This window comes from Scomber scombrus, chromosome 12, assembly GCF_963691925.1.
Source record: "Scomber scombrus chromosome 12, fScoSco1.1, whole genome shotgun sequence".
In the NCBI taxonomy this organism is placed as follows: domain Eukaryota; kingdom Metazoa; phylum Chordata; class Actinopteri; order Scombriformes; family Scombridae; genus Scomber; species Scomber scombrus.
Window position 1 is genome coordinate 17,026,871 of NC_084981.1, and position 14,957 is coordinate 17,041,827.

At 38.5% G+C, this 14,957-nt stretch overlaps 1 protein-coding gene across 1 annotated transcript in view; it reads left to right on the forward strand.

The window, feature by feature from the left end:
• Positions 1-14,957, forward strand: part of LOC133992184 (protocadherin-15-like) — a 149,116-nt gene that overhangs the window by 74,448 nt on the left and 59,711 nt on the right. The window contains exons 18-20 of the mRNA XM_062430890.1: positions 4,223-4,351; positions 10,764-11,069; positions 12,207-12,437. Coding sequence (XP_062286874.1) covers positions 4,223-4,351; positions 10,764-11,069; positions 12,207-12,437 — 666 coding nt within the window. The remainder of the gene's footprint in view (positions 1-4,222; positions 4,352-10,763; positions 11,070-12,206; positions 12,438-14,957) is intronic.

Sequence of the window (14,957 nt, forward strand, 5' to 3'; positions counted from 1 at the left end):
CCTCACCTGCGTACGCATAAACACTCAGATCGACGGCTCCGTTTCATCTGCTGGCAGGCTAAGTGCGATGGTCAAGTGGAGGTGTATAAGAAGCATATGTGCCGCTGCTGTGTCACACCGTACTTGTGAACTGTAGTGCAAAGGGAGGGGGGAGGAGCAGGCGAGATGGACAGTGACAAGGTCAGGGAATAAAGAGCAAACAAATCAAGAGTGTGTAAGATGTGGAGTCACCTCACAGAATGAGGTAAGCACAAGCTGGTGCTCTTTGTCCTGATATTGATGGACAGATTGTACATATTGACACCCTTTACCTAGTGTGTGTGTGTGTGTGTGCGTGTGCGTGTGCGTGTGTGTGTGTGTGTGTGTGTGTGTGTGTGTCTGTGTGTGTGTGTGTGTGTGTGTGTGTGTGTGTGTGTGTGTGAAGGAAAAAGAGAGGGAGAGAGAGAAACATCTTGGTCACAAAGTAAATTACTGCCCGACTCGAGCGGACTAAATGTCACTGTTAGGAGGAAATGCTGTCACAACAGGAGGGAAGTTGAATGAGGGAGAAGCAGTAAAGGGTGCAGGAGGGTGCGGAGATGGGGAACTCATTCAGTGAGACAAACTACTGCGAGGAAGGCTGGAAATAAAAAAGATCAAAATAAGCACAGGAGGAGGGGACGGATAGAAGAAGGCGACAGAGAAAAGGAGGGGGACACCAGGGATTTGGATGTGTAATTAGCACAGAACTTGGGTAACCATGGGAACTTGCCACGAGGAGCCAAGCAAGCCATCTTCCCCCTGGCTCTACTTCTCTTTGAGTATAGTCGAATCTGTATGCACGCAGGGACATTTTTTTAGAGATTCATACTTGTTGAATTTTAATTCTTACATCCTCTAGCATATGAAACAAATTGTGCTCATCTGTTTGGCCAATTCAAAATTTGTATTCTCAACACTGCAAGCTGTAATCATAACTGCCAGACAGGCTCAGATGCTGAAAACTCATCCTGGGAAGCTGGATAAAGCTGTTCTTCTTGCCCTCAGAGGAGGGAGTACATGACTCCTAACAGCCTGATCATATCAGCTCCTGCAACATGTCTGCTGGTCAGGGTTGTCACTTAAAAGGCAAAGCACCATCAGCCACTTCTGTATCTTTCAGACAGCAAGGATAGAAGACGAGACATCATAGAGCTCCATCTATTTCATGTTAAATAAATAATAGCAGCTCGTTAATCACAGTTTTGGCTGTAAAGGTAGGATTTTTGCCTTTGATAAAAACACCCACACCAGGATGAAGATCTTAATTGGCCTTAGGTTTTCTGTGAAATGAAAAATAAGTGGATCCCATCACCACACTGATAGTTCGTTACATCCCCTTGCATCCTTGTTTTAGTAGTGAAAGGGTAAAAGAGGCAGCAAGTGTAATGGTTTTCAGCATGGGCTGCCATGTGAGCTCGTACATGAAAGTAATGATTATGTTTGTCTCAGAAGCTAGAACAAAGAAAACAACAATGCTGAAGGAATTCCCAAAGAACAGAAGATGAAGGTCACATTAACTAAGTCATTTCTTTCATGACATGCGCCTCTCAAAGTTTCATCTGGCAGGACAACTTCAAACTACTGTCTTCTGGGAAGTATTTTCTTTTTGTCTTCAAAGGGCCAACTCCTCCCACAACCCGCCCATCCTTTCTCCCCTAAAAGAGACTATTTACTCCATTATTGTCATGCAGTTTCCTCCCACTGAACCAAAAAGATTATATAGGCTATAGTGCATACTCAGCCATTTCTCTATGTTGATTTATAGGAGTTCTATGGGTGGGTGTACTGTGTTATTGTTTGAAGATTTGAGAGCAGGAAAAAAGTGTTGCACACTCTGGCTCTATATGTTTTTCTCTTTTTATATAGATGACGTTTCGTTGATCGGGGCTTCTTCAAAATCAACAATGATAGTAGGGAAGCGCTGGTGTATTATATTGGGCAAACTTTGGTGACACATCTAATGGTGATTAGACAATCATCTTCCACCATTAGGGTGACAAAAACTATCAAGAGGACTTAAACAAATCAAAACTCTTATCACACAGTGACAGGAACTACAGCCAAAGTGATGAGTACTGTTATGTCACATACCACATATATATTACAATTTGACATTACTTTTTTTATTATATTCAAAAAAAATGTTTAAATACATGTATTTTTAACACATTTCTAATAGAGATACAGATAAAGTTAAACCTCAGCTCTATATTAACATCATAAACAACTAAATCTAAATATCAAATAAATAAAGGTACATTACAAAAAGCACTTGAAGTCATAATATATGTTCAATTCATGAGGTGACAGAGTTCTCAAGCAGTGGATCCAATAGTTTTCCCTCCTCATCGTTTGAAGTTTAAAAGCAGTACTTTGGTACACAGTGGCTGCAAATGAATGAAACACCTGAAATGAATTAAGACTACACAGACCTTGAACATTCACAATACATATACAAGATAATTTGCTTCAAACATTTGTAAAATATAGTCTACCGCTATTACACAATGCCATAAAAAGAGTTAGTGTTGATATAAGTTTGTTGATAAACTCAATTCTGTTTCCTTGGTATGTTGAATCGTTGTTCTAAAAGTGTATTATAAGGGAAAGGAAGATGCTGAATAATAACCATCAATGCATCTGCCCCAACAAAGATTGCCGAAGGACAATGCCCTTAAATACAAAAGAATGGCAGAATACTGTGTTCCTATGAGTGTTAGTAGTTTTGAGTTTCCTTTTTTTGTTTCTTTATGTGACTAAGAGTCTACAGCCATGGTAACGACCTTCGAGACTGTACTCGGGGACAGGGAAAATATTGTACAACTTAACATTTTGACCCATAATGATGCTACATGACAAGTCAGGGGACATGAACATACCACATTTCATGACACTCCCTCCACTATTTTAAAAGGCAGGTCACCAAAGTCTGTAGGGTCCTCTGAGGACTGTGCAAATTGTTTCTGGAAATCCATAGTTGGGATATTTCAGGCTGGATGAAAGTAGTGGACCGTTAGTGTGGCTAAAAATTAAAACATTTCCAGAACCCACTTGTACAGTCTTCTTTCTCAAGCCTGTATCTGATCTCATTTCCTTGAGGTGAAATGCTGACAAAAGCTTTGTCATCCACAGATTTAATCAGTGCCCCTTAATAATTTCGCAAAATCATTGGCAGAAAGAGTCAGCACTAAGGGTGACTATGTCCTTGTGACAGTATTGTTTACTCAGTATTTGCAGTGTTGCATACTTTTAAAGGCAATGCATTTATTAAATTTGATTTAGTTATTGTTTTAACCGGTGGGCCACAGAAAAGCTGCTGTGATAGTGACAGCTGATGGAGATCTGAATAAAATAACCATGAACAAGGGCCAGCTTGCATAACTGACTGTAAATCTGCCTTTACAGTATTAGATATTACCTCTGTTTTTGTCTCTGACAACTGAAAAGCCTTACCTTGATGCACTTGACATTTCAAATATTGCCTTTACACATTAAAGGTAGAGCTATTGTTCTGAATGATGCAGGTTTTTATGTAATGGGATGAATTGGAATTACATTTTTCATAGATTAGGAATTAAATAAACTAGGGCCCTACCACTTTTGCTCATCAATTCCTAGAGGAAAACCTAGCTTTGTTCAGTTGGCAAGGCCTCCTTTGCTTAAATTAATAATACATTTGCCTTCAATTTACCTGGAAAGTTGATTAAATTTTCACTGCATATTAACAGTAGAACCTTTATCATCTTTTTTTTTTTTAATGTACAGATTTTGGCTTTGAATGTCAGTACTTTCCCATGAAGGTCGTTTCTAAGGGATATAATCCACTTTTTTAAGATTGTGACCTTGTTTTTTGTTACCACTCATAAAAACATAGCTGCTACTATGCACTGTTTTTTTAAGGGGACCGTAGTTTTTTTTTTCCTTTTTGTCGTTAATTTATTTTTGTTCATCTTAGTTTTGTCAGGGTCAAAAATCCTCCTTAAAATCATTATTTCTCATTAAATTGTGTTAAAGTGAGATTTTACCAGTGGATCTTTTTTGATGATGATGCTTTATAATTTTCAAAACTTAAAAGTCTTAGGTAAATGATATCCAGATTCATGATTATATTTTTTTGGTTTAAATTGTGCTTAATGTATTTTTAAATAATGCATGTAGTTAAAAATGCTGGTCCTAATTGTGCCTTGTTTTTTTTCATCAGACCTCAACTGCCACTGTGAACATAGTGGTGACTGATGTCAACGATAATGACCCAGAGTTTAATCTCACCATACCAACTAATTTTACTGTCCAAGAAGAACAGGCCAATCTGTTTGTGGGACAAGTCATGGTAAGTGTTTTTTTTTCTTTCTTTTTTTTCAATCATCTGGATCACCTGTTGTTTTCTCGAGTATTGTATATCCCCATGTTGTTGTTCCTCATAAATTGTGCTATCCACTGAATACCTCCCTTCCAATTGTCGTTGTCCATTAAAAAAAAATACTTTCCATTTTCCAACGCAGTTGATCTTGTTGGACAGATTTGTCGCCCAAAGCTGTTTCCCTGTTGACTGGCTTGGTTCAGCTCCACTGAGCAGCCAGAGTTTTCTAATTACTGTTGCAGATTAATTGGCGTGATGTTTGTCTGTGGATTAATCATGAAACAATGAAAGCAGACAATGTATGCACATACATGCCCACTAAGCAGCAATAAAATCCAGTTGTCTTGGTTTTTATTGCCTCAATTTCTCCTACAGATTCACTACCCTACATAATGACATGCCCAAATCCCCCAATTTCCTCCTGACTCACTGTATTGAAACAAAGTTTTGAAACTCAGAAACAATAAGTTTCAAAACATTGAACCAAAAGAAGTTTGAGGGATTTGCAGGGAGTGTGGAGCACTATTACAATATCAGAGACTGTATCTTCCAATTATAAAAAGGTTTGCTTTGGGTTTGGAAGATTTCTCATCCACTGTCCTTATGTTAAAAAATATTAGAACAACTAAAATGGAATGAATGTTGTCCATAATTAAATAATGTGATAATAGGTTAAATAATGTGATAATAGGTTACCAAATTGAATATGTGAAGAAAATTAGGTAATTATTTAGTAAATTGTATGTTGTGCTATTTGACTTGTTGATCTAGCAACATACAGTATAACTCTACACACTCGGTGTCTAATTCTATGTAGGTGTATATCTCCAACATATTTTCATCTTCATTGATTGTGTATACAAACCTTTGTAGTTTTAGACTTACTTGGTACATAAACAGTTTAATTGTAATTGTGATCACTGCAGAAAATCATAAAGCACATTTTGATCAGATTATCCATTTCAATTTGATTTCAAGTCTTTGTCATGTCCTTGTAAGTGCTTATGCAAACAAAAAATTCCAGCTGACACCAAGGATAAACAGATAGTCTTATACCATGCACGTTTGTCAGCTTTCAGGACGTATGTCTATATTTTTTATCATTAGCCGTCCCATTACAGTTTTTCATGGGGTAATAACATGGACTACCAGTAAATGCTGCAAGTTTATGAACTGTGAAATAAGACAAAAGGACATACGAAGGAAGCTTGGTGTTTGCATGAGGTAAAGCTACTTTCAGTCTCTCACTCCCAAGTGTTTCCTCAGAACTGCAGCCAGAAGCTAGATTGGCGCTTAGCCCACCACGCCCCTCCCCCATCCTGCTTCGAAAGGTTCTCTCAGCTGGTGCCTGGCCAACTAGAGCTGAGACTGCCTTTCAGACTGAAAAGAAAAGTACATTGAAGTACTTTGCTCACACACAATCCTGCTTTCCATGCACATACACATACAGAGGCAACAGCTTTGCCTGTTGTAGCTGATCAAGAAGGGATTGAGGCTTTTTTTTCAATGCAACACTGTTCTATAAAAATCTCATGAAATAAGAACAATCTCTTCAACACTGGTGACATATTGTAGCTACAAATGAGCCTACTTAATTTTTCTTCAATACGAGTTAGATTACATAACAAAACCATTATTCATACATTACATTCTCACTTTTGTTTCACATTAGAAATGTATCTGATGGTGGACTGTAAACAATCTTCTTTTAGACTACTCCCTTTATGACAAATCTTGCAAAAGAGTGAAAAAGACAAGAAAGGGACGCTGTAATTCTACATTTCAATAAGGAGGATGATTATTATTGCTTCTTTCTTTGGGCTGCAGTATAACAACTTAACACAATAACATAATCAGCCTTTTATCATTCAAAAACTGCAAGAATGAGGATTTATGTCCTCACACATGCTTTGATCTCATGTGGATGCACAATTATCAATGCTGCTGATAGACTTCTAAGAGGAACCAGGTGAACTTACTCTTAAATTTAAACAGTGGCTTCCATGTAGTCATAGATTTTAAAGTGCTGCTGTTAGTTTATAAATCACTTAATGGCTTAGGACATAAATGCAGTTCAGATATGCTTGAAGGATAAAAACCCAGTATGTCCCTTAGATCTTAAGGAAACAGTCATTTCATAGTGCCTAGAGTCAGAATAAATGTGTAAATGTGTTAAAGCTGCCTCTTTACTGCACAGAAATGGAAACGTCCTGATGTTCTTAAATTCTAGCCTTTTTTAAACATAAATTTAAAAAAAGAAAATTTCCACTGCTATTAAAAAATGAAAATATTGGCAAATTGAAATGATTCGATAACTGTACAGATTCTAATTTTATGTATATATTTCATTTGATTCAGATGTCATTTGTTTTCCTTTTCATTGCCATTTAAAATCGTGTTTTACTTGATTGTTATGACTTTTATGCAATTTAATAGGTGCAATAGAAAAGGATATGTTGATTAAATAAGGACTTTCGCCAATTTTAAATCTCTTGACATGAAGTGGAAGCTGAGCACTCTTATCACAGTTAGGGGCAAGTTTATAGACTTTTACAAATCAAACCAGCCACAATGCCACTATTATTTTATTTAGCTGCCCACCTTCACCCAATTTCAAGTATCTCCTTAACAGCTTCTTTCTGGTTTGTCTCCTTTGCTTAATCCTCACATGGTAGAGAAACATTTAATCATGTGTTAAGCAAAGAGCACATTTTTGCATTTTAGGAGGTCATGGTCATTGCACAGTGTTTTTGGAGACCATGCCCTTCGGTGTGAGGAACACATGTTTGGTCTGTTTGTAAGAGGTTGTTAAGTGTTACTGTAAGATTTTATTTATAGTTGCAGGCAAAGTGCAAGAGAGATAGACTACTCAGAAATAAAAGCTCTGGTCTCTGGAGTTTAATACATTGCCCCATTTCAGGAATAAAGATATGTCATTTGATTGTATGTGCCAATAAGTGTATATAATGTTTGAATATTACAGTATGGCACATTTTTATTGAATCTCTCTTTTCTGTAACTAATAACAGAGTTTGTCTAAGGTGAAAATGAAAGGAGTGTGTAGGAAAAAAGATGATGCTGCCTCTTATATCTGTCAATCTTATGAACTAGATAACACACCTGACATTTGAAACTCTGCATGCCAAAGGTAGGCAGCAAACAAAGGTAGTTGAGCCGGAACATGGTCACCTTACATACACCACTATTACTCAGTGTTTCATCACTCCTCTCAACAGGCTGATAAATGTTCTTTAACTGTTAGCGCTCTCTCTCTCTCTCCCTCTCTCTCTCTCTCTCTCTCTCTCTCTCTCTCTCTCTCTCTCTCTCTCTCTCTCTCTCTCTCTCTCTCTCTCTCTCTCTCTCTCTCTCTCTCTCTCTCTCTCTCTCTCTCTCTGCGGGCCTAGATAATGTTTTGTGGTGTGGAGATTTTTTAGGAGCTTTGAACACAAGTGCATGTCTGTTACAAGTAGGGTTTAAATATATTGATTCCAATTCTGCTTTTCGATACTAGTTCTGATCAATTCCCAGTTTCAATTCCAGTATGGTTAAAACAATTTTTTTTTAAAGATTAAAAACTAAAATAAGTAAATTCTGAATCTTTTTAACTGAATATTCATAAAGTTAATGCACACAATAAAACATTAATTTAAGTTACTGTACATATTTACATAGCTGCCTAATACAGACCTGAACAGCTTGAATTCACCTGCTATTTGTGTCTACTTTTTTAACATTATTTCACACTTAAATGTGTTAAGGTTAAATCATTCTTCAAGGAGGTAGTAATAATGCAGCCAACCACAAAGCTTCAGGCACTTGCCCACAGTGAAGACGACTCCAGTGCAAATTTATAATAATATTAAATAGCTTAATGCCAGCCCTAAAACATTTTGAATTATCATTACAGTAATTGGAACTGGTTCCCACCTGTTCTTATTTTACACACACCCACGTAGATTAAAGACATTTTACACTCTAGGTTATCACAATCGACAGCATTGCTTGTGCTAATAGAGTCATTTGTTCTGTGACTGACAAATCCTGCACCATGCAAGCCTGTTGTGTTTGCTCAGGGATCCATAATCTTAGCATCAATATGAACAGAGGACAAATCGATCAGCATTTGTTGCAGCTGCATCATGAAAGCATCATGTAGGCTTAATAGTAAATAGAGAGGCTGTTGAACATCATGTATGTTTTTGCTGTGCTGAGACATCATTTTGACTGCAGTCTAAGTGGGAAATCCAGGCAAAATTTGAGATTTCAGCATTGAAGCAAGACACACACAAGATGAATATGCACTTTTTGTAAATGCAAAAAAAGGAGAAAAAAAAGCTACTGGCCCCCAGCCAACAGTGTACAAAAGAAACACATTTATCAGTGTATGCAGATACATATTAGAGGGCTCTAAACCTGCAACCACCTGATCAAGCTGATTTATGTGCTGCAACCACCCGCACCTGCTGGATGTTTTACTGCTTCCACCATCGAAGTAAACCAAGCCTGCCCACAAGCTCACAATCAGAAGTCTGTGCCAGTTACCACCACTAAATGATTCCTGATTGGAAAAGTCTCAAGCTAAAGATTTCCATAACTACTGTTCCAGTGTGACCAAGATGTCAGATATTTACACACTATCACCAAATAGCCCAACGGTTGCCAGATAATTTGGTGCTGTTCTTGTGGTGAGTTAAGTTATGCACTTTGCACCATAGCATTACAGTTTGAAAGCCTGTGTTTGTCATGTCTGTCAACACCTGCTGCAGGTCAGAGGGCAGCTCAAATTGGAAGCTGCAGTAATATGCTAATTTGTTATTTGATTTTATTGGTTGTGATTTAAATGGATTAGACCTCTTACAAGGCGAAGAGCAATGACAGTTTCTGTCATGTTATCACTGCAGGAAAGTAGTGATCCGTATGCACATATTTACATGATGTGCTTTCCACTTCTTTGCAAAGGCTTAAAGTTGAGGTCCAATTTTTAGCCTTGGCTTTAAGATTTGTTAGGCACTCCATGTAAAACAAATTAGTGGCAGCTTTTAGCAACTATATGTGTGTATTTTCCTCCCTCTTCCACTGTTCCTCATAGGATTTTCTTTTCACCATCTCTGTGCCACATTGTCCTTACTTGCTCTGAAGGTTGAGAAATGATTTCCAACAGACAGATGAAATGTGGCTTGATCTCCCTCTGTCTTCTTGTGAGTCACCCCTCTCTTTCTCTCTTTATCTCGTTCTCTCTCTTTCTCTCTATCTCAATTACAACAAAGAATTACCACCAGACTGGGGGAGTATGAATATAAACACAAAGTCACAAACAAATACACATGCATAATAATGACATGTCGTATCCGCAGGGTAATTCAGCAACTCACTTATTTTTGCCCTGCAGAATCACCACAGCCTCACAATATAGCACTGTGTGCTCCTCTTAAGTTCTTCATTTCTCTGACCTTTTTATTTTACTGTCTGTATTTAAAAAATGATATGGATGATATTAAAGGCTGATTTAGCATTCAAGGATTTCCTTTTGATGAGATGCAGAGATTGTGGCCTTTTGAACACACGAATGATTACTCATGAGTCTGTGACAAAGACTCTAATCTCACTATGAAGAACAGGAAATGAGACTCAAACCTATGAGAGTTGTTTCATCTCGGTTGCGGCACCATAGCTTACGCGGGATTGTGCTTGAAGCCTCTGTAAATATTTAAGGCGTTAAAATAAAGCCAAGCTCTAATGGATCATGTAGTGGATCATCAAACTCAAAACAGCTGCCGCCTGCCCAAAGGGAAATTTCTCTGCATTTAAATTTTTATATATTTTATTCATATACTGCATATTTCTGAATGTTTGTCTGTATCAGGTATTATTGATATAGGTAAATAGATTCTGAGTGTTTCCCACAGGTTGTCGGTTTACCTCAGCAGCATCACAGGGGAACGTTGGTTTTTTTGGTGACTTTTTATTGAGGTTTTATTAAGTCAGCTCACTACCTGCTTTTTTTCAGCATATCAAAAAAAGTCGACTCAGTACACTGTAAGCTAATGGCCATTGCAATATTAGCTGACAATTATGCCTCCATCTGATTCTCAAGGCTATATTTCATGCTTTCTCTCACGTTGGCACAGACGCACCACTTTTCAAACAAGTACAGATATGTGGAATGAATTATGGTGTCAGACAAAACCACAAGTGTCAGACATCACATCAGCCAAACTGAAGCCAAACAAAAGACTTGATAAGTTGTGTCTTTACAGAGTGTCTTGCACATATATTAACGTAACATTGGAAACATTTATTTTAATATTCCTACACTGCATACACAAACACAATCACACTTATTCCCATAACAGAGCCCTCTCATAATTTTCTATCTCCCCAGGCCACAGATCCAGATGCAGCGGCTAATGGCCAGGTGCACTACCGGATCGTGAATCATCCTGATTTGTTTACAGTCAGTGCTAATGGCAGCGTCTACACAAAAGTGCCACTTGACCGGGAGCTTAGGAGCCAATATGACTTGGTGGTAGAGGCTTCAGATGGGGCAGTGGACCCACGACGGACCACCTTGACCCTTGCAGTTCAGGTCAAGGATATAGATGACAACAGCCCGGTCTTCTCCCAGCAAACTTATGTGGTGAACGTACCCGAGAACAGCCCTGTTGGAACTGTGGTTTTGAAGCTAAGTGTAAGTGTGGGGATGTGTTTGTTTGTTTTCAGTTGTCTCTTTCTTTCTATCCCTATATGACTCCTGTCTCCCTTTATATCACGTAGCACAGCTGTTTGAAAGAGCTGTTGCATTAAGACAGTTCTAGCATCTTTTAACTTGAAGTGCAGGCAATTTAGTGTTTAAAATGTCAGCTTCTTCCAGATGGAAACATTTACTCAGGCAGAAACATACACAGCCTTTCTATGCACAGCAGAGAGAAACTTCTTTTTTTGGTACCATCTTGACAGCTCTCTGGGCTTTTTAGAATATGACATGAAGCTGGATTTTTCAAAGTCATAATCAGGCTTTTTAGAGGATCATTTTTCCATCTCTTCTGACAAACATTAATGTAATGCTCCACAATTGCTGCTAAACTTTTCAACTTGGTGGAATCCGTCTTTGAGTAGATTTGGCACTGTCAAATAATGGTGTGCATGTTTGCACCAAAGTGGAGTGTAACGAAACCTAGTGGATGCAGAGCAAAGAGTAGAGGGGCGAGTAATTGCTGGCATTTTGTGAGTGACATTTCCCACACAGAGATAAAGCAAGAAGAGAAAGTTAGAAGCAGGTTGAGAGTGAGGGGTTTGACTGACACAGGCACTGCGACACCATTAATCTCCTAGGCAACAACACCTCAACTCTAAACAGATGGGGTGGCTGGCAATTAAAAAGTGAGCTAATGAGTGACCTGAATGTATTTCTTTTTTTTAACACATCAGTGAATAATGCTTTGTGTGTGTGTTTCTGTACATGGAGGGTTCATACCATACCGGATCCTTGACTCTCATATTGCATGCCTTTGCCTTTGCAAATTACATCTATTTCGATGGCTTTGATTTCATGCAAAGAGGACCAACTTCAGCTTTCCTTTGCTGTTTAATTTAATCAGAACCTATTAATGATTGATGTAAGTAACCCCTCTAGCATTAGAATTAAACAGAAAGACAGAATTAAAACATGAATATTAATGCAATTCTTAAAATGTATGTAGCTCTCACTCCCCTTCCATAACATGTTTTATTTTTTTGCATACATATTTTCTGGTGTTTCTAAGGTACAGTTCTGTAATTGTTTTATTTGATTTTCTGCTCACCACCTCCTTCCTCCTCTTTACAGGCGGTGGACTCGGACCTCTTCTCCAATGTCACGTATCGGATCAAGACTGAATCGGCCAGGCAGCTGTTTTCCCTGAACCCTGTCACGGGAGAGTTAGCTGTGCTGCAGACCCTGGACTTTGAGGATCTGGCAGCTATGAGTATGGGGGCCTCTTACACTTTCCAGGTGGAAGCTGTCGACCAAAGAGGGGTCATGCCCCCAGGGCAAGCTACCGTCACAGTCCGCATCACGGTAAGAGCCTTCGGATGGTCAGCCCACCACAACCATCTATCCTCATTGTCCCTCAGGAAATGCAGCACTGACATTGAATAAGTGGTGAGCTATTAGAGTTTAACAGTAGTAGTAGCTCACATAAGATTGGGGACATATTGAACAGTATTGCATATGTCCTATTTGTGATGTGAAATTCAGTATTATGCCATTCAGCACCAAAGCTGAATGTGTTTTTGTAAAACATGGTTTAGCCTCCGGACCTGTCTCCTTGTAGCATACCCAGGACAAAGAGTAATGATGGAGAGGCAATGCTTTCATGCACCCAGTGCTATTCCAGATCTGAATGACTCATTAGCTTTGTGACAATTGTGTCAGGTTTTTCAGGAGCCCTTTCCAACCTTTCAAGAGATTAACAGCTGAATCTGTACGAGAAAATTAGACGCCTTGTGTTGTTATACCATTCATGTGTGTATGTGTGTGTTTTTATTCTGAGTTATTCTGGATGTGCATTTGTTTCAAAAATGTGTGCCTAGACATATTGTTTCCCTGTGTATGAATTCAGTCCACCCTTAGTAACTGTTTTAAAGTCTGCAGAATTAAGCTCTTCATAGTGGGAGGAAGGGCCTTAGCTCATTCAAGCAGTCTCACCGCATGGTCTGCCAACCTGTGGAGTGAGTTTGTCCTCCGATAAGGGCAAGCTTTGTTGCACTGTTCATGCTGTCACCCGGGAACAGTGTTTGATAGGATAAGACATTGCACAGCCACTGATATCAAACCGATGTCTGCTATTTGAAATGGCAGACATGAATTAGAATGAGCCTAATGGATTCATACAGGCTTCTCAGGGACTAGAGATTGAGTCGATCCCACTGATTCTACTTTCTTCCTCATATAACATCTCCAGAGGGTTATTTGAAGTCGTTTGTGTTTGATTTCCCCTTGTATTGTTTTGTTGTCGTCTCTTTCGTCGGATGCCTTGCAGTGATGGATTGAGTGTCCTGCGTGTCTTGCTGTTCTGAATGAGTCTCCCAAACTTTTTTCCTCTATTCTTGCACTTCAGAAATGTATGACAGACACACAGTGTTTGTTTGGATATGGGTGTGTGCATGGATGGAGATATAATATGTGTGCATACATACAAGCAGTTGGATGATTAAAAAAAACTCAAGTGTATCTTTGCATGCATCTTGTTCTCAGCTTCCTTGTGAACTCTTGCAGCACATGGATCAGGTTTTGTTGTTCAAAGCAAGCTGGATCATAGATTTTCTGCTAGGAAACAATCAACCTGTGTATAGATCAAAGTGTGGCTGCCCTACACCACTGAGTTTACAGAACACATACTGTTGCCCATAGTTCAGTCAAAACAGTGGAAAGTAAAAAGAAAAGTCAAGAGAAAAGAAGATCAGGCTCCAGCAGTTATACTATAGAGTCAAGCTATTCCTGAGAGATGTGTGAATGGCTCACTGAGCACAGCAGAGCAAAGATTGCAAAGTTAAGTTAAGTCCTTTGCAGGCCCACAATAAGATATGCTGTGTATTACTTACAGGGAGAGGATTATTAAAAGCAGTTTTCTTAAAAGTTTACGCTGTGTGCTAGGGAGCTGTAAATCACCAAATCCCAACAAAACTGTTTCATCACATAAAGGGAGTCTCATGCAGAAAAAGAGATGAGATAAGAAGGCAGCATTTTACAACATTTTACATCAGTCCTGGTGTTCTGTTGTTGTAAAGGCAAGCAATGGGATTTCTTTTTCATATACCGTGTTTTTGATCAGTAATGTGCTAGACCTTTTGTTCAGTTAGATGTATTACAACTTGATGTTGTGTGTGTGTGTTTCCCAAAGGTCCAGCTTGTAAAATCTCACTGAAAACTGTTAAAACATCAGACATTCAATTAGGTCAGAAAACCCTCTGTCATGGTTGTCACCATCTGATTCAGGCTCCATTATCTTGAGATTTCTTGAGAGATTAAAAGCATTTTAAACATAAGTTGCTTGCAACCATCCAAACCTTTAATACAGTGGCAAGCAGTTATGAGTTTTTATTTCTTTAAGATTGGAATGGTTTTGTTTATTAGTAAAGATAAGGTAAACACAAATAGTATTTAAATATGAGACATATTGCTCAGATAACTAATACATGATAAAAGGCTTGAAGAAAAAGACTTGGTATTGGTGTAATTAACACTCCATTTACATTTACTATTTTCTGTTTTAAAGCACAAAGGCGCAGGGTTATGGTGAATTACTGCAGTAGTAAAATCTCCCTGAATCCACAATAACTTGCTTAAAGTGTTAACTGAAGTCAAACAAAGCAGTAGCTGCAAAATCTGCACTGCTGCAATGTAACTCTTTAAGCATGCAGACAGCATAAGCACAGTTTTCTGTAAGCACTCTCTGTCGACCGGAAGGCCAGACATTTCTAGCCAATTACATTCTTTTTTTTGTTTGTTTTTGTTGTTGTAATTTCATAGTGAGTTGATGTATATGTATTGTAACGTGCCCACATCGTGATAGCTAAAGCCTCACTCACTTGTTTG